Source organism: Canis aureus, chromosome 9 (assembly GCF_053574225.1).
Source record: "Canis aureus isolate CA01 chromosome 9, VMU_Caureus_v.1.0, whole genome shotgun sequence".
NCBI lineage: Eukaryota > Metazoa > Chordata > Mammalia > Carnivora > Canidae > Canis > Canis aureus.
The window spans coordinates 35,995,720-36,014,875 of NC_135619.1; the positions used below are offsets into that span (position 1 = coordinate 35,995,720).

A 19,156-nucleotide genomic window follows, 5' to 3' on the forward strand; every position below is an offset into this window, starting at 1 on the left:
TAGCTCCTGGGACACTCGGGTGGCTCAGAGGTTGAGCCTTTGGCCTTCAACTCAGGGCGTGATTCTGGAGTTCCGGATGGAGTCTCACATTGGGCTCCCTGCGGGGAGCCTGCTTCTCTCTCTGCCTGTGTCTCAGCCTCTCTCTCTCTGTGGCTCTCATGAAAAAATAAATAATATCTTAAAAAAATAATGAGATAGCTCCTCAGGGACACCTGGCTGATTCAGTCAGTAAAGCATGCAACTCTTGATCTCCAGGTTGTGGGTTCAGGCCTTATATTGGGCATTGAGTTTGCTTAAAAAAATTTTTTTTTAAGATTTTATTTATTTATTTGACAGTAAGAAAGAGCACATAAGTAGGGGGAGCGGCAGATGGAAAGGGAGAAGCAGGCTCCCCGCTGAGCAGGGAGCCTGATGTGGGGCTCCATCCTGGGACTCTGGGATCATGACCTGAGCAGAAGGCAGACACTTAACCGACAGGCCACCCAGGTGCACCCCCCACACACACACCAATTTTTTTAAAAGAATAAAATGAAATAGCTCTTCTTTTCACATTATAGTCAGTAAAACATACAAATGTTTAATACAAATGTTAGATACAAATGACTCATATTATCTTTTTTAATTTTTTTTGAACATTAGCTGTAACACTTGCCTTTACAGCTATTTCTGGTAGGGAGGTATGCTTTTATCACATTATAAAAAATTATACGTGCTTATCTTAGCTTTATCATAACAATCTCTACTTGTAAGACACAGAGTCTCTTCTTTCTTCATAGTAGAGTACATGTACAGCGTCAAAAAGCCAGTTGATTCAGTCATACAGAGGTAATGATCCATTTAGGAAAAAATTATACTAGATCTACCTACAAAAATTAGTTTAAAACATCCTAGTTATATACATTAAAGTAAACAAATGTTAAAAAATAGGAACTATGCCATAATTATAAATTTAAAATGCTAAGTCTCTTTGTTCTTCCTTAATAAAAGGCACAAGGTTTGTCAGGCTAGAGTCATATTTAAATACCCATAGTTTGGAGAATCTTATTTTTGTCTTTGAAGGCCTATCTAATCATTGAAAAATCTTTTGCTAGTGATATTTAATGAATGTGTGGCACTGACTTGATGACATGTTATATCAAACAGCACCTGCCATTATAGTGATTAAACTTTCGGAGGCACATTATTAATGTCATAGAAAGATCAAGTAGGTTAATCTGAGTACCATGCTCACACCATGTAAACAATGTAAAATGTACATACAATATTCTGTATAAAAATATCACATTGCTAGTGATACATTGAGGAACTAAAAATATTAAAGATACTATTAAGATTAGCAATTAATATATTTTGATTGATCACAAATTATATTCTTTTTTTTAAAGATTTTATTTATTTATTCATGAAAGACACAGAGAGAGAGAGAGAGAGAGAGAGAGGCAGAGACCCAGGCAGAGGGAGAAGCAGGCTCCATGCAGGGAGCCCAATGTGGGACTCGATCCTGGGACTCCAGGATCACACACTGGGCTGAAGGCAGACCCTCAACCGCTGGCCACAAATTAGTTTTCTTTAAAGCTCAAGGCTGATAGAAAGGTATCTGTGCTGTTTCTCTGTGTTTGATCATCAGAACATCTAAAGTAGAAAGTTTGTCATCACTCTTCCCCCCTTCCCCGCACCTCATTATCTCTGTGAATTCTCTGTCCTGCGGGGTTTTCTCTCCAGCCCACGCCCTTCCATTCTCTGTCCAATATCGACTTGGTGCCACTCCCTCATCCTGAATAACAGAAACATCACTTTACAGGATGCCCTCCACATCTCTGTGCCACTGCCCTCAAGTCCTTAAACAAAACTCCTGAACCCACTTTCAGGTTACCCAGCAGTGGATTTTTAGTGTTTGTTTGACATTACCTTTCTCTGAACTCAACAATTTGAACTCTAGATTTAAGCATCATTCTCTTATTACCTGGAGCACCAAGAGCCACATTTCCGAGGCTGGTCCCCTGAAGGAACGTCCAAATCTCTGACCTCTGTGGGTGTAAGAGTATGTGTGCATGAGAAGGATCTGGGTCGTATGTCCTGAGCAGAGGGGAAGACCATAAAACTTCTGTGAATAATTAAATAGCCAATGATTTGGGGACAACAAAACACAAGTTTGATTAAACTACTTCCCTAGAAAATTAGTGGAAGTGTTAGTGACCAAGGCTGACTTCATGAGCAATCATGAGCAACTGCATACATGGCTAGTTTCTTGCAGGCACTGACATTTCTGTCCACAAGTAAAAATTACAAAAATTATGCATTATAGAAATTACAAAGACTTAAATAGCAAGAGTGATCTTTAAAAAATATTGTCATGGTAATGAAAGAAAAATAATTAAAGATGCCATCTCTAATTCACAATTTTTACAGTAATTTTATTTTTTAAAAAGATTTTATTTATTTATTTATGAAAGACACAAAGCGAGAGAGGGAGAGGCAGAGACAGACAGAGGGAGAAGCAGGCTCCCCACAGGAAGCCCGATGTGGGACTCGATCCCCAGACCCGGGACCATGCCCTGAGCTGAAGGCAGATGCTCAACCACTGAGCCACCCAAGCATCCCAGTAATTTTATTTTTATTCTTTCTTCCTTGCCATGTTGCTAATTGCACACATAGTCATCCATGGACACGTCACGAAGGCAAACCAAAGTGGTCTTCCCTAAATAAAGACAACACAATGGAATTCTCTGTACTACCTAGGTCCACAGTTGATTTCTAGCCAACAGGGAGCCATTTGACCCAAAAGTTTAAACTAGAAGAAATATGAAAATAAGGAGCCAGAGCTGAGTTCTCTAATTCCAAGAAAAAGCTCAACAAACGCTCCTTCCAGGATCTTAAGTGTTATGGAACTGAAATAACTTCTTCCTATGGACCTAAGTGTCCACTGCCTCTTATTAACAGTTAAAGTAAGCTAGTTTTTGAAATTATTGCCACAAAGATAAGCTCAGAGTGTCCTCAGAAAATATGAAATGGGGGATCCCTGGATGGCTCAGAAGTTTGGCGCCTGCCTTTGGCCCAGGGCGTGATCCTGGAGTCCTAGGATCGAGTCCCACCTCAGGCTCCATACATGGAGCCTGCTTCTCCCTCTGCCTATGTCTCTGCCTCTCTCTTTCTGTGTGTCTCTCATGAATAAATAAATAAAATCTTAAAAAAATAATAACACTTAAAAAAAAAAGAAGATATGAAATGAAGTTGAGCCAGAAGCAATGCTGGGATGGGAGAGTATTTTGTGGGGGAAGGATAGTGGGACAGGAAGAGGCTACCCATAGGAGAGGGAATAAAACCAAGGTAAGTCTTAAGGATTCAAAACTAAGAATCCGGAAGAACCCAGATGGACATAACAACACCTAATCTGTTAAACAAAAACATCGGCTATCTCAAGAAATTTAAACAGATGAAACACTTTTACTTTTAGTGAATATTCTGTTAAGTCTTAAAAATACACTTTTGGGGGGAAAACCCTTCTTTTTCCTCTCCTCTCCTCTCCTCCTGGGCTTCTCTGAAAGCCTGAATATCTGGAAATATAAGTAGATAGCCATCCAGTGAAATAGGAGTTCATTAGACAAGTCTGCTTTTACCTACGTGCTGAATGTAAAACTGCTTAAGCGTACACCTCGAAGAGAAGAGAGGGGAGAGAGAAAAGCAGAGAAAGGGAAGGGATCCAAGACTTCTGTTTTCTTACTTGCAGATAAACATTTTTCACACCTACGAACTACGAGGGGAGTTGTAGACAGCTTTCAGCAAGCCCCACAGAATTATTCACTAAGAGACCCCAAATGCACATTTTACTGCCTTCAGTTGCCCAATTACATTTTTGATTACCCGGTACCTTTCGCAGAGTAAAATGTCATCGTGTGAAAACCACACATTTCCTTTAGAGCACTCCCACCCCCTCCAGAAAAGTTCTACATTCATTTAATCCCGAATCTGATTTCATCGGTCTAAAATTTTGAACGTGTTCAACTACACAGCGTCTCCCTCTTAGAAAACCTGAGACAATGACAGGAATTCATAGCAAGTTTTCCCATTCAACCAGACATTTCTTGAGGGAATTGCAAGAGGCTCTGCAAAGAAACAGTTAATATGTATATATCTCTCTGAAATTGGCAACTGTCTTTTATTTCCTCTAATATTCTCGCCAAAGATCTGAGCTCATTTTTTTCTGTCCATAGGCTCCAAAAAAAAAAAAAAAAAAAAAAAAAGACTGTATTCTCGCTAATTATACATCCTGAAAAGAATTTGGTTCAGTGTAAGATGATCCTAGTGATATGCTAATCCCTTTTTCTGCTTGGTGCTGCCTGAAGCTTGTGTCTAACATTTTTTTCAACTGTATGACAATAAAAGTTCTGGCAACAAAAGAAATAAATGGGCAGCTAAAGAAGGTATGGCTCAAACACATGGCAGGCCGGCGCTCCCCTCTCCTTCTGGCTGCTCTTTTGTAAACTGCAGTTTGGTATCTTCAAGTCAATAGCTGAAATCCAGCCACCTTAGCAACTTAGTATGACACCCAAGCCCTCTCTCTTTACATTCATGAATAGTCAGCACCCAGCAGACAAAATAGAACTAATCTTTTTTGACAGAATTGTTCAATTTTGGAGGAAAAGCTTTTGAGTCTTCCACACATTTGCAGAATATGAGACAACAATGGCTGCAATCAAATTTTAAAAACAACAGTGGCCAACAGGGCTGGAAAAAAAGTCTCTTTGAATTCAACAGCACATTCAGCCGGTCCCAGTGGTCATAAACTTGGGGCAAACATTAATTTCAATATGAGAGAGATTGAGAGAGAGAGAGAGAGAGAGACGGGAGAGGGTACCCCACGGCCCGCTCTAGCTTCACGCAGTAATTCCTTCTGCTGTGTATGATACACGCATCTTTTTTTTTTTTTTTTGGTTGCCTTTTTATTTTTCTTTTGTGTGGACCAATACAAATATTCCTCCCTCTCTAAAATAATTTTGTCTGGGGGAAGGGGGCAACGAGTCTCAATTTAAAATGCTTTTTATCCAGCAGCCTTTTGTAGTCATTTGAAAGCGGTTTTACCGTTTAGAAATCCTGTAATGTATCCGTCACTTACAAGTCTAACATGTGCTAAAAACGAATCTTCTCTCCACTCGCACCCCCGCCCCTCCCCATTTAATACAAGGCATCGCTATACCTTTGGAGACAATATGAACAAGAGGAAAAATCTACCCAGTTCATGGCAAAAACAGAAGTTAGCAACATGGTCCATGCAGCTGCAACATTGCATTTAAAATTCAGTTTCCTCATAGGAAGAGGGCTAATCCTGCCCCCGTAATTCCCTACAGCCAAAATGTGCCCCCTCCCCTAGTGACAGTGCAATGCAAAGACACTAGCACGCTTATCTTGCCTAACCAGATGGCCGACTTGGATCAATGCACACACGCCACGATCAATGGGAGAGATAAAGAATTAGGAAAACAGTGGTACATGCTCCCAGAAAGCTTGTACACTGCATAATTATTTTATGATTCTACACATGGCTACATGTGATACTGAAGTAGAGAAGGAAAGGATAATTAGAGTGCTAGGAAGAATTTTGTAGGAGACTACACTGTGTCTGTCAGCAGTTCCCACTCGAGCAGACTCACTGCCCTTATCGGAAAGTGAATTTAGAAAACATGAGCAAAAATGTCAGGGAAGGTATTTCCATTTTTGCCAGGTCCTGTCACATCCCAAAGTTTAGTTCAAAGCCGGAGGAGGAGGCTTGCTGGGATTTGGATATGCCTCTCGTCATTAGCCACCCCTCGTTCCCCAGCCAAGGAAACCCACCGGATAATATTTGGATGTGAGGCAGACTGTCACGAGGAAGAATTTGGTCTCCAAGCGATTCAGTCAAGTTCATTCAGTAAAATAGAGCAGGACCAGGCATTCCCCTTAATTTCTGCTTCCTGATTGGCTAACCGAAGCAATGTTTTTAAGCAGGTTAGTTACCCACGTCCAGCTAAGAAAAAAAAATGTGGACCTACATCCCTGTTAACCACCCAGGTTAGGAGGGACGTATACGAAGCAGCTGAAACTGGCACCGTGCCGCTTTATTCTGAATTCAGACCAAGATCATAAACCAGAACAATAAACTGCTGCAATCCTCCACTGTGGCAGTGTGCTAATCAGAAAAAAAACAATGTTCCTTCAGCTCCTAGCACACGATGGGTGCTTAATAAATGATTATACTGTCGTTGCAAGTGGCAGTAATAATGATGTTTTACCCTATGCTAGTCCAATGTTGTATTCTTTCATCACCTTGTGTTAGATGCAGTTAAAAAGTAGTATTAGGGTCTCCTTTGGATTTAAGACTCAGCTTGCATGCTAATTGAAACATTCAATGAACTTTTTACACCATTTCTTATGTAAAGAGAGACGGGAACTGGAATCTTGAATTAGACACAGCTCTCCACCACTATCAACCTCACAAAACCCGGTGTGTGTGTGTGTGTGTGTGTGTGTGTGTGTGTGTGAGCTAGTCATTTTAAATAGTCTATTACATTCAAAATAGTGTGAACATTCAATATCCAAATAATTACAATTACTATAATTTAATTCCTAAGCATAAATAAAATACAGTCTGCGTAAAAATGCAGAAGGGAAAAGAAAGAAATTCTGACAATCATAAAAAGCCATAGTAGACCTCTTTCTCGTAATTTTAGGTAGGTTAAATGTGATGCTCTGGATTTTTACATGATTCAGTTGTTCTCTGGGATGTTCTTTGTAGAGTTGTTTTGCTATCTCTGCCCCGAACGCTTCTTTCCTCCACCTCAGCACAAAAAGGATAGCTATATATAACTAGCATTTAACTTTGCTGCCCATAATCAGATTTAAAGAGAGATCCTGGGTTTGGGGATATGATGCATATTATCAAATCTATTTTTAGCTCAAAACCCTTACAAGACAAGGCTATCATTTTACCATTTAGGGCTCGCGCCCCTTTTCTCTGAGGCTCCAAAAGATGAGTGTAAACATGCCATGCCCTCCCAGCAGCATAACAGATTCACTGAGGTTTCCTTTTACTGTAAAACAGCTGATCCACTTGTGCCATACTTTCTGTCATGTAGCTAGGTTCCCAGGCAGTACGAGAAACCTCTGGGTGTTAGGGAGAGGAGAGATTCATGAGGTGGAACTGGAGCATTTGAGGAGAAAAAGCATGTGAGTTTTCTCTGAGGGCAGAGCCAAGGTGGGCTCAACTTTGGGCTGGAGACAAGGTTGGTGGCTGGACCTGAGTCCCACCATTAAGCTGGAAAACATGGGAAGCCGGTATGCTTTTGGCTCAGTTTTACCTCTGGCTCCCTGTAAAAGCAAACCCAAATCCTGTCTGCAGTAAAAGCATCATCAAGTTAGACCTCCAGGTTTTCAAAGGATTAAGATTTAATGAAATATAAACTTCCAATCAAAGATCACCAATGACACAAGAAAATAATCCTCTATAAGTGAAAGTCAGTGGAAACAGTTAACAGCATTAGATCTTTTAGGACTAAATGATCAGAATTTATCAGATACAGAATACAAGATAAATAGGTATAAAATGTTTTTAAAATTAAGGTTGGAATTGCTAAAGTGAGTCAACAATAAGAAATATCAAAAATGATATTAAGTTGGAAAAGAATCAAATAGTGCTTTTATTTTTTAAAATTTATTGGGAAATAATTTACAGACAATACATTGCACTCATTTAGAGTGTACAAATCAATGAGTTTTGATATGTTTATAGAGAAACTATTACCTCAAGCAAGAGACAGAATGTTCCATCAACCTCGAATGTTTCCTCATGCCCCTTTGCAATTGATTCCTCCCTCCACCCTAGGCCCCAGGCAACCACTGTTTGGTTTGTGTTGCTGTAACTACTTTACATCTTCTAGAATTTTATATAAATGAAATCATACGTTACAGACACTTTGGGGTCTGGTTTCTTTGACTCAGCATAATGACTTTGAGATGCACCCACTTTCTTATGCATATCAAAAGGTCATTTCTTTTTATTACCACTGGTTACCACATTTTGTTTATCCATTCCTCAATTAATGGACATTTGGGTTGTTTCCAGTTTTTAGCTATTGTGATTAGAGATGCAGTGAACATCCGCATAAAAGTCTTTGTGCGGGTGTATGTTTTCAATACTTCTGGGAAACACTTAGTAGTGAAATGACTGGGTCATGCGGTAGGTGTATGCTTAACTTTTTAAAAACCGCTAAAGAGTTTTCTAAAATGATTGTACCATTTCATATTCTCACCAGTAGAATTTGAGAGTTCCATTTCTACCACATCCTCTGCAAGACATGATATGGTTAGTCTTTTTAATGTCAGCCATTATATCTACTATGTAGTAGTATCTCATTGTGGCTTTAATTTGCATGTCCCTACATGAATGATATGCTTACCATTCTTCTATCTTTTATTTTTATTTTTAATTTTAATTTAATTTTATTTTTAAGTAAATGTTACGCCCAAGGTGGGGCTTGAACTCATAACCCTGAGATCAAGAGTCATATGTTCTATCGACTGAGCCAGCCACCCCCCCCAACCATTCTCATATCTTGTTTTGTGAAGTGTTTGTCCAAATTTTTTGCCCATTTAAGAAAAAAAATTTTTTTTAGTTATATTGACTTGCAAGAGTTTTTTATTTATCCTAGATACAAGTTTTTTGTCAGATCAATCAATTTAATATTTTCTCCCATTCTGTGATTTGCCTTTTTTTGTTGTTTACTTAATGGTGTATCTTGCCAAACAAGTTTTAAATTTTGACAAAATCCAATTCATTCTGTTTTATAGCCGTGTGCCTTTTTGTGGCTAAGAAATATTTGCCTATCACAAATTTGCAAGGATTTTTTTTTCTCCAACATATTGTTTTATAAGTTTTATAGTTTGGACCTTTAGGTCTGTGTTCCATTTTGGGTTAATCTTAGTGTAGGGTGTAAGATAAAAGTCTTATGTAGGGTGTAAGATAAAAGTCTGTGTTTTCTTCCCCATACATATATCCAATTCTAGTGCCATTGTTGATAAAGACTTCCTTTTTCTTTTCTTTTTTTTTTTTTTAAGATTTTATTTATTTATTCATGAGAGACAGAGAGAGAGAGAGAGAGAGAGAGGCAGAGACACAGGAGGAGGGAGAAGCAGGCTCCATGCAGGGAGCCTGATGTGGGACTCGATTCCAGGTTTCCAGGATCATGCCCTGGGCTGAAGGCCCAGGGCTGAAGGCCTGCTAAACCACTGAGCCACCTGGGCTGCCCCAAGACTTCCTTTTTCAATTAGATTTTCTCAGGCAACTTTGTTGAAACATTAACCAAATATGTGTGGGTCTGTTTCTGACTCTTTATTCTGCAGATCTCAATGTGTACCTTTCATCAATACCACACTGGTGTATTGATTTTAATAATTTTATAGTAAGTTGAAACCAGGTAGTGATATCTTCCCATTTTGTTCTTTTTTTTTTTTTTTTTTTAATGCTTAGGCTATTCCAAAACACTTGCATATTTCTTATGCTTTTAAATCAGTTTGCCAATTTCTATAAGATTGCCTACTGGGATTTTGATTGGTATTATTTTCAGTCTATTAATCACTTTGGGGATAACTGACATCCTAAGAATACTAAGTCTTTCAATTCATGACCATGGTATATGTTTTCACTTACTTAGAACTTTAAAATTTCCCCTTAATAATGTTCTGCAATTTTTAATGCAGAGGTCTTTTTAGTGTAGAAATCTGAGGATTTTATTTGTAAATATTTTTTGGTTTTGGACACCATTGTAAATGGCATTGATTTTTATTTATTTTTTATCTTTAAAAATATTTATTTTAGAGAGAGAAAAAGAGAGAGCCTGTGGGGGTAGGGGCAGAATGAGAGAGAGAATCTCTAGCAGATTCCCTGCTGAATGTGAAGCCTGACATGGGGCTCAGTCTCACAACCCTGAGATCATCACCTGAGCCAAAATCAGGAGTCAAATGCTTAACTGACTGAACCACCCAGGCACCCCAGAACTGACTTTTAAAATTTGACTTTCTAACTGTTGTGGTCAGTATATAAACATATAATTGATTTTATATTAACATTTTTATCTTATGATCTTATAAACTTACTTATTAGTTCTCATAATTATATTTCAGATTCCTTAGTATTTTCTATATAAATAATTGTATCTCCAGCAAATAAACATTTTATTTTTTCCTATCCAATATTTATGACTTTAATTTATGTCTTGCTTTATTGCAATGGCTAGGACCTCCCCCCACCCCACCTCTATACAGTGTTGAATAGGAGTGGTGAAAGCAAGCATCTGTGCAATGATCCCAGTTTTAGGGGGAGAGCATTAAATTCCTCATCATTAGGTGTATTAGCTATAGGTTTTCCATGGATATCCCTTGTCAGATTGAAGAATTTCCCTTTTCCTATTTTGCTGAGTTTTTAAAATCATAAATTGATTTTAAATCATGTCAAAAGCTTTTTCTGTCTCTATATAAATTATTATATAGTTTTTCACCTTTATCATATTAATAAGGTGATTTCTGCTTATATACTTGATTTTATTTTTTATTTTATTTTATTTTAAAGATTTTATTTATTCATAGAGACACACACACAGAGAAAGAGGCAGAGACACAGGCAGAGGGAGAAGCAGGCTCCATACAGGAAGCCCCATGTGGGACTTGATCCCGGGTCTCCAGGAGGCGCTAAACCACTGCACTACCGGGGTTGCCCTATACTTGATTTTAAACATTAAAACTACTTTGTAGTTAGTTCTGGGATACACCCACCTTGGTCATAATATATGAGTTTTAAAGTATTTTGTTAATATTATTCACTAATATTTTGTTAAGAATATTTGTTCTATGTTTATGAGGGCTCGAGGATCCATTATTTTTCTTTTTTTTTTTTGTATCCTTGTTATCTTTTGGAAGTAGGATATGATATCTGTATAGCAGTGTGCCTATTTACTAGCTCTACATATTTTTTGATGAATTTGACAAGTGCTTAAGTCTGTTTTAAAATATAAGAGATACGGTCTCTTAAAGGAACTGTTCCTTAGTGAGAGGGTGGGTCATTATAGATTTACTCAAATGTTGATGGAGAGGCCTTTCCTGACCATGCTGTCTAGTGCAATACCATCAGTCCATCAGTCTTAGTTTCTTACCACATTTTATTTTTTTCATAGCTCTCATCAATACTAATGTACTACATATTTTACTTTTTATTTGTTTACAATCTATTTCCCCCACTAGTATGTAAACTCCATAAGAAAAGGGTTCTGACCTTTTTCCCTCATCTTGACTCTTGGCTACTTGTCTAGGATGGATTCCAGTAGATTTCTTCAAAAATCCGGAGAAAGACCTCAAGGAAAACAGAGACTGGCTTTTGAATTGAAATGAGACACAAAAGATAGTGTGCTCTGGAGTCACACTACTTTGAATTGAATCCTGGCTCCACCATTTACTCACTATACAAACTTAGGTAAATTACTGAGTCACTTTTTGCTTTAGCTTTTTAATCCAGTTTGCAAGAAGGTAATAACAGCATCTAACTCATAGGGTTGTTGTAAGAATTAAGTAAACTGATACATGTGAAACATTTAAAAAAGGGCCTGACATGTAATAAATGATCTCTTAATGTTTATAAAGGAAGTAGTATGCATATCCTTAGATTCAGAAGTGATTATTATAATGCTCTTATACTATGCATTTTTAAAATATTTTATTTATTTATTCATGAGAGACACAGACACAGGCAGAGGGAGAAGTAGGCTCCATGCAGGGAGCCCGATGTGGGACTCAATCCCAGGTCTCCAGGATCACGCCCTGGGCCGAAGGCAGGCGCTAAACCGCTGAGCCACCCAGGGATCCTGGATGCCCTGTTCAAGCCATGTCTGAGTGGTGCAGTTAAGGTTACCTCAGTCCAGATGTCCTACTGCAATGAAATCTGAATGAGGTTCTTTTACAAACAAACTATTGGAAAATATCTGAATAACCCTATTGAGGAATTTACATACAGAATTACTCATCATTAACTTAGATAGACAATGGTCTTATTTCAATACAATTCACCCTCCCTAGATGATGGATCTATAGCCACATACAACTGAGTCCCATTCTACTGTTTTTCCAGTTTTCATCTGCTTTTCCTTTTTCTGTCCTGACCTGAGTTGTCCTCTTCTTAAGTCCCTTGCTGTTTTAGGTGAGTAGTTGACATCTGCTGGGGCACTGCCTGTAGTTGTCCAGAGGTTGTGGTGCTTTACTGACTCCCTCTGTGAATTGCCCAATGTCCAGTTATAGTACAGAAGTTTGTTGCCCTAACAGAAAAAAAAAAAAAAAAAGTCCTCGGTTACCATTGCTTTTTTCACTTCCACCATTTTGCCATACACATTCCATACAATGTTAGGGTTATTTCTCTTAGCCTATCAACTCCACTCAGTGCTGAACAGGAAACAACTCTTACCCAGTGGAGGAAACTGCTTAAGTCCATTTCAAATAGAGCTATTGTGAAAAATACTCTCTTCTCTAGAAAGCTAAAACAGAGCCTTATCGTGGTTTTTCCCTTTTCTACTTTGGAGTGACCTGCTTGGATACAACAAAAGAACTAGAATCAAAGATGCTATCCAGCAGTGAAATACTATCTACCTCTCTACTGACTTTTTGTTAATAATGATTTGTATTACATTACTGAAAAAAAAAAGTATAGTCAACATTTACCAAAAGTTAAATCACTCAGTTTTTGCTCCCATCCTAGCACCTGGGAATACAGAGTAGACCAGCTGGTTATAAGAAGGCTTAGGCTGCTGCTACCACGCTTTCTGTTCTGGAAGGCTTAGAAAATCTTGGGCCATACATCCTTTTGACTTCTCTGAACATTTACCAACAACTTCTGGAAAACAATTTGTCATATGATCATCCTTAAAGATATTGTCCTTAGAAGAACAATTTAATTTGTTGTTGTTGTTGTTTTTAATGTAGTATGCAAACTTATTTGGGTAGTTCTTTACAAATGTTCTTTTTTTTAAAAAAAATTGTTTATTTTTGAAAGAGAGAGAGGGTGCAAGGGGAAGGCACAGGGAGAAAGAGAGACAGAATCTTGGGCAGACTCCCCACTGAGTGCAATACCTGACGCAGAGCTCCATCTCATGACCCTGAGCTGAAATCAAGAGTTGGATGCTTAACCAGCTGAACCACTCAGTCACCCCTTAGTTTGATATTTCTTAAATTCCTTCCAATACTCTAGACTTCTGAGCTTTAGTGGAAGAATCCAAAGAGACCCACTCATGATCTAGCTAGGGATTAGACTCCATTCCAGTGTAGATATTTATTAAAAAAAAAAAAAAGTCTGTAAGCTATGAATATCAGATGTAGGATTTGCCTTGAAGGTCCCAGAATGATAAATAATTGCTAATTTTATGAAGCCTTATCTTTCATTTAACAGAATAACCATATTCATGACATTTTTCTAGATGTTACTAAAATGCTATCTCATGTGAAGACCCATAAACACATAATCAAATGAGAAAAATTAGACTTATTGTTCAATAATTGTCAGTCTTACTGCCTTTTTTCTTTAAGTACTTATAGCAGACATATTTATCATTGCCTCTCCTGGCATGGTCCTTGCTTGGAAGGGCCATGAATTATAGGAGCCTACTTCATGACCAGAGTTAAGGATCAGGCCTAGACATCTATCTAACCAAGGAGATCTAGTCAAATTTTTTAGCTTGTGAATTTGAATCAAAAGATGAAGAGGAGTTCCCAGCACTGGAAGGCTATTCAGACGTGGGAATGGTGGGCAGTTTTGTGACATATGAGATTAATAGATACTTCTGGTCAGTCAATAGAGGGAGGGCAGGCAAACAAAGAAGATACCAGAGAGAAATAAAGGCAAAAGATCCTTCAGCCCCAAGAGCAACAGAACAGACTTCATTCCTGAGGACCTATCAGGAGCTAAAATACCAACACAGCTTTATTTCCTATCCTTGGATTCTGCAAGAACCAGATCTTTACAATAAACTGCCCTTTATTTGTGCTAGCCTGAGTGGGTTTGTTACCTCCAAATGAAATGCTTTGAGAATAGGCTCTGTATCTTAATTTGGCTCTATAGGTGGCCCAGCAGAGCACAGTGTTTGACACAGAGTAGGGACTCAGCAACTTGGTTGAAATTCATGACTGTGACTCACCGTTTTTCACTTTCAAACTTTTTAAGTGTTTTTCTACCACACAATTTAACTCATCCATAGAGTACTACTGTTACATTTATTTTCTTTCTTTCTTTCTTTCTTTCTTTCTTTCTTTCTTTCTTTCTTTCTTTCTTTCTTTTTCTCTTTCTTTCTTTCTTTCTTTCTTTCTTTTTTAAAAAATATTTTATTTATTTATTCATGAGAGACACACACAGAGAGAGGCAGAGACACGGGAAGAGGGAGAAGCAGGCTCCATGCAGGGAGCCCGATGTGGGACTCGATCCCAGGACTCCAGGATCATGCCCTGAGCTGAAGGCAGGTGCTCAACCGCTGAGCGACCCAGGCATCCTTATTTTCTTTAATAACAGAAAAAACATAGTTCAAAAAACCCACCAGCCTTCTAAGTAAGAAAAAATATTGAGAACATACACAGTATGATTTCTGAGGCAACTAGAAGCTCTCATATTTACCTGTCCCTCCTCCTTATTTTGTGGGTCTCTGAAACACTATTAGAATTGTTCCTAACGTTGTTTTCTTCTTCCAGTTGTTAATTAAAATACAAAGATCTTGGCCAAAGATTCCTAAAATGTGTTCTGCAAAACTCTGATCTCTCAAGATCCTCCCTGAAAAAAAATTAGACAGGGAGACAAATAAATAGAGAGCCACGGGGTGTTCTCTTCTCATCTTAGAGACTCATGGGCCTGCAGCATTCTATAGGCTCTGAGGACTCGTGCATTGAAGAAACCTACTGAGGCTGGGTTTGGTGGTGGTGAGTATGGTTTAGTCATTAAGGAGACTCTCTGGTGAAGTGACTCTGCCACTCACCGGTTGTGTAACTCTGACAAAATTAGGATCCTGGGAACCCCTAACTCATAGGTGTATTGAGAGAAAAAATGAAATAATGAATATAAAGCACCCAGCACGTGAACAGCACATAGAAGCAGTCGATAAAAACTGTTGCTATTGTTGTTTTTTAAATCTTTTATTTCATCTGTAAACCCAATGTGGGGCTCAAACTCACAACTTCAAGATCAAGAGTCATATGCTCTACCAACTGAGCCATCAGGTGCCCTGAGATAAACTGTTCTTATTATTAATGTAGCTTTTCCTAAACTTATTGAACTAGGCTTTAAAACAAAAGTCATCCGGACACCTGGGTAGCTTGGCTCAGGGCGTGATCCCGGAGTCCCGGGATCGAGTCTTGCATCGGGCTCCCTGCATGGAGCCTGCTTCTCCCTCCGCCTATGTCTCTGCCTCTCTCTCTCTCTCTCTCTCTCATGAATAAATAAATAAGATCTTAAAAAAATGTAATTAAAAAAGATAAAACACAAGTCATCTATTACACCTCTCAGAATATATACTTTGAGGATATTAGGAGAAGAAAAGCTGTTTAAGAGAGGCAGGAGGCAAGAAGCACTGTAAGGGGAAAGAGAAATTAACAGGTAATTTTGCTTATTTCATGATTCTGCTTAATTTAGGGAGGAGACATGTAGGTATAGCCTTCTCTCCAATCCTAGTAGAGTGCCAGGCTCACAGCAGGCATTTAACAAAAAAAGCCTGCTACTTAATTAACTACAAATGCAAATAGCAAGTTTATTTTAACTCTCCTGCATATGCTGTCACCTTATATTTTAACCCATTTCAGAGCAAGAGAAAAATCCTGATCTAGAAAAAGTCTTAGAAAATATTGATCACCTGGACATTTCAAAGCAGGCCTAGAGTTAGTTTTCAGGGCTCCAAAAATACTCCCAGTGTTCCAAAGCCGGCAAAACCAAGGCAAAAGCCTCTCCACACTGCCCACTTTCTTTGGCTCTGAACTTAAGGACAAACCCTAACACCAGGAGGAAAGCAAAGTGAAATGGCAACGCCTCTGCTACTTAGAAAACAAGTAGTGAACAAGCAGAGGCTGATCCTAGCTCAAGTGCAATTTTAACTGCTTTTCTGTGAGCACTCTGCGCAGAGGTGTGGCTGGTGTTCCCTCTGTCTTGCATAAGAAATTAGCAGCATCCATTCAAAAGAAAATTGATAATTGCTCAGTGGAAAAAAACCAACAACATTAAAGCATAGCATTGTTTCAGAAACACCTGAATGAAGAACGTATAATTAGGGGTAAACAAACCCAGCTCTGGCTGAAGTTTGATAAACATCTCTGAGTCTCGAACCAGTCTCCAAGTATTCGTGTCTCCATAAGTCTGTCATTGCTTTTGTGGCCAGCACCTCTTTGCTTTCCATTGGAGAGATAGGTAGGTACTCAGGCTGACAGATGCATGGAGAGGAATTGCCATATTAATTTATTATATAAAAATTAATATATTAATTTTTAAAAACTCTCATAAAAATTAAAATTAAAATTAAAATTAAAATAAAAAAAAAACTCCCTGATGTATGCTACACTCCTCGATCCTTGGCCGCTCCAGGAAGGCAGACCAACATTGAGAATTTGAGAACAAATGGTGAGAAGGAACACTATACAGCTAACGGCAGTATGCAGAGTGGGTAAGAGCATAGGTCTGAGAATCGGAGACACTTGGGATCTCAACTCTGGCCCCCTACATAGTAACAGTGGGATGGCTGGCAATGCACCTCCCCAGTTTAAATTTACTGAAGGAAATGATATGTGAGCTTCCGGAGGTTGTAAGGATGAAATGATAGTATAGTCATAGCATTCAGCTGTGGCCCTGGCAGGTAGCTACAAAAGCTAGCATTTCAGTGAGTCCTATGTGCAGGAATGCTGCTAAATACTTTAAATGCATTATTTCACCTAATCCTCAAAATCACCTTTCCTAACTTACTCCAAAATAGCTTGCATCTATTATCTCCTCTTTGTAGGGAAGGAATCTGAGCTTTAGAGACATTAAGTCATTGGCCACAGGAAGCAGTAGAGCTGAGTTTTGAGTTCACCTCTGGCTGACTCCAGAGCCCTAACTCTTGGCTGCCACATATAATAGAATCAGATGGTAGTTACTTTGTTTACTGAGAACCCACTCTGACCCTGGAGCTTCACAGGTTTCACAAATAACTCGTTTAATATTTGTTATGCTATAAAGCCAGTTTTGCCTCTCATTCTACAGATAGGCAGAAATTCAGGCATCCAAGAGATTAAAAATGATCTTCAGGTCAGACTGCCTACATGGGTCTACCATCTTGTGCTTAGAAGGACTCCGGGCTGGTTTAGTGTCCTGCTGCTGCCATCTTAAAATTCTTAAGCATCTTTTTTTTTTTTTTTTTTAAGATTTTATTTATTTGTTTGAGAGAGAGAGACATCGAGAGAGAGAGAGCATGATGAAGGGAGAGACAAAAGGAGAGGGAAAAGCAGTCTCCCTGAAAAGCAGGGAGCCCCATGTGGGGCTGGATCCCAGGACGCCAGGGTCATGACCCTAGTGGAAGGCAGACATTTAACTGACTGTGCCACTCAGGTGCCCCTCTTAAGCATCTTTGAAGAAGATCTATATTTGTATTGAGCCCCACAGATGAAGCCGCCGGTCCTGCCTTCTAACTTCTTCCCATTGTACTGCACTTCCATGACTGTGATATGAAAGCCAGAATGAGGGGGCCACTTGCTTCTCTGAAGGCAGCACTAGAATCCTCCTGTCTTAAGGATCCAGAAATAGAAGGCCACAAATTAATGTTTGCCAGCGCTACCTAGCGACAGGACTGTCTTAGAAATTGAATGGACTAGTCATAGAGCTGGAGTTGGAAACAAAAAACATGCTGCCTTCTTTTAAGTACTCTTTCAAGGAAGGGAAACTGGAGTCAGTCTTCAGTGTTCATGGCAACAGCGCCATAGATTTAGTATCAAAGGATAATCAGTACCCTGATCAACACCACACCTAGACACCATCACCCTGCCCGGGAGAACTCTAGAGAAAGAAGGCCAAACAGATAAGGGAATAAATGTTTACCGTGGCATTGTGGCCAAGATGCTGGCTGAATTTAATGTGTCTTGTACAGTAAGAACTTGCAATTGGGTGAGGTAGGGGATGAGCACTTAATCACTATCAAATGTTGGCATACAGCACCCAGAATACCTCTAAACAGAAGAAATCATCAGAGCATGACTCGTCTGTCTTTACCTCTTGATTCTTCATAGTTACCCTTCTTTTCTCTTACCACAAGCATGCTCTGTCCAGATGGCAGGAAATACACCTGTTGCCCACAGGCCTTACATCTTTGTAGCCTGCAACCAAAGTGGAAAGGAGACCAGCTCTTCCCCAGCCTCCCTCTAGCAAATCACAGGGAAAAGTCCTAATTGGCCCTATACTAATGCATTAGACCAATCAGGGTGAACAGGGGATAGGGATGCTGTGATTGGACAACCCTGGCTCATGGATCCGCCTATATGCAGTTGGATGCTCTGAAAGGCCGATAAGATTGCTTCATTTATTTGATATTCATTATTTATTCAAAATTCAAATTAAGCTGGGTGTTCTGCATTTTATCTGATAAATCTGCCTCCAGAACTCTCCCAGGGGAGAGAGGAGGAGCAAATCCCAATAGAAGGAAGAGTTGTGGACTACCAAGAATACTTGCTGAAGACCGTGTTCGGCTCAGCTCCCATTGGTTTCAAACCTGAGCCCAAAAGCCTAGGTCTCAGTCCCAAATTCCAGGAGAAAATGTTAAGTTCCAGTTTTCACTGCCCCATTTTCAGGGTCACACCCTTCACTGGTGAGGTAACATATTACTGATGCTCTAGATTGATTGTTTGTCCCTACTGACTTCTGTGTTCAGAAGCTATTGAAATGCTATTTAAAATTTAAGTTCATTTTTCTAGTGGAATGAATATTAATGGATCCGACCTAATTATACAACACTTATGCCATTTATACATTTGGGTTTGTTATGTTGAAAGTTCAATATGAAGTCTAGTTATTTTTATTTTTTTAGAAACCAGGATATACTTTTTGAAAATGTTGAACAATTTTTTTTTTTTTTTTGCCAAAGGCCTATACAATATAATC

At 39.0% G+C, this 19,156-nt stretch overlaps 1 protein-coding gene across 5 annotated transcripts in view; it reads right to left on the reverse strand.

The window, feature by feature from the left end:
• Nucleotides 1–10,573: 10,573 nt before the first annotated feature.
• The window catches only part of LOC144320103 (uncharacterized), a 51,293-nt gene continuing 42,710 nt past the window's right edge, over nucleotides 10,574–19,156 (reverse strand). For 2 of the 5 annotated variants that reach the window (XR_013385688.1, XM_077908458.1), the window contains exon 3: nucleotides 10,574–12,329. Coding sequence is in view for 1 of the 5 variants with exons in the window: in XM_077908458.1 (XP_077764584.1) it covers nucleotides 12,090–12,329 (240 nt within the window). In the remaining 4 variants the exon portion in view is untranslated. The remainder of the gene's footprint in view (nucleotides 12,330–19,156) is intronic. The other 3 variants (XR_013385686.1, XR_013385685.1, XR_013385687.1) reach the window with 2 other exon arrangements.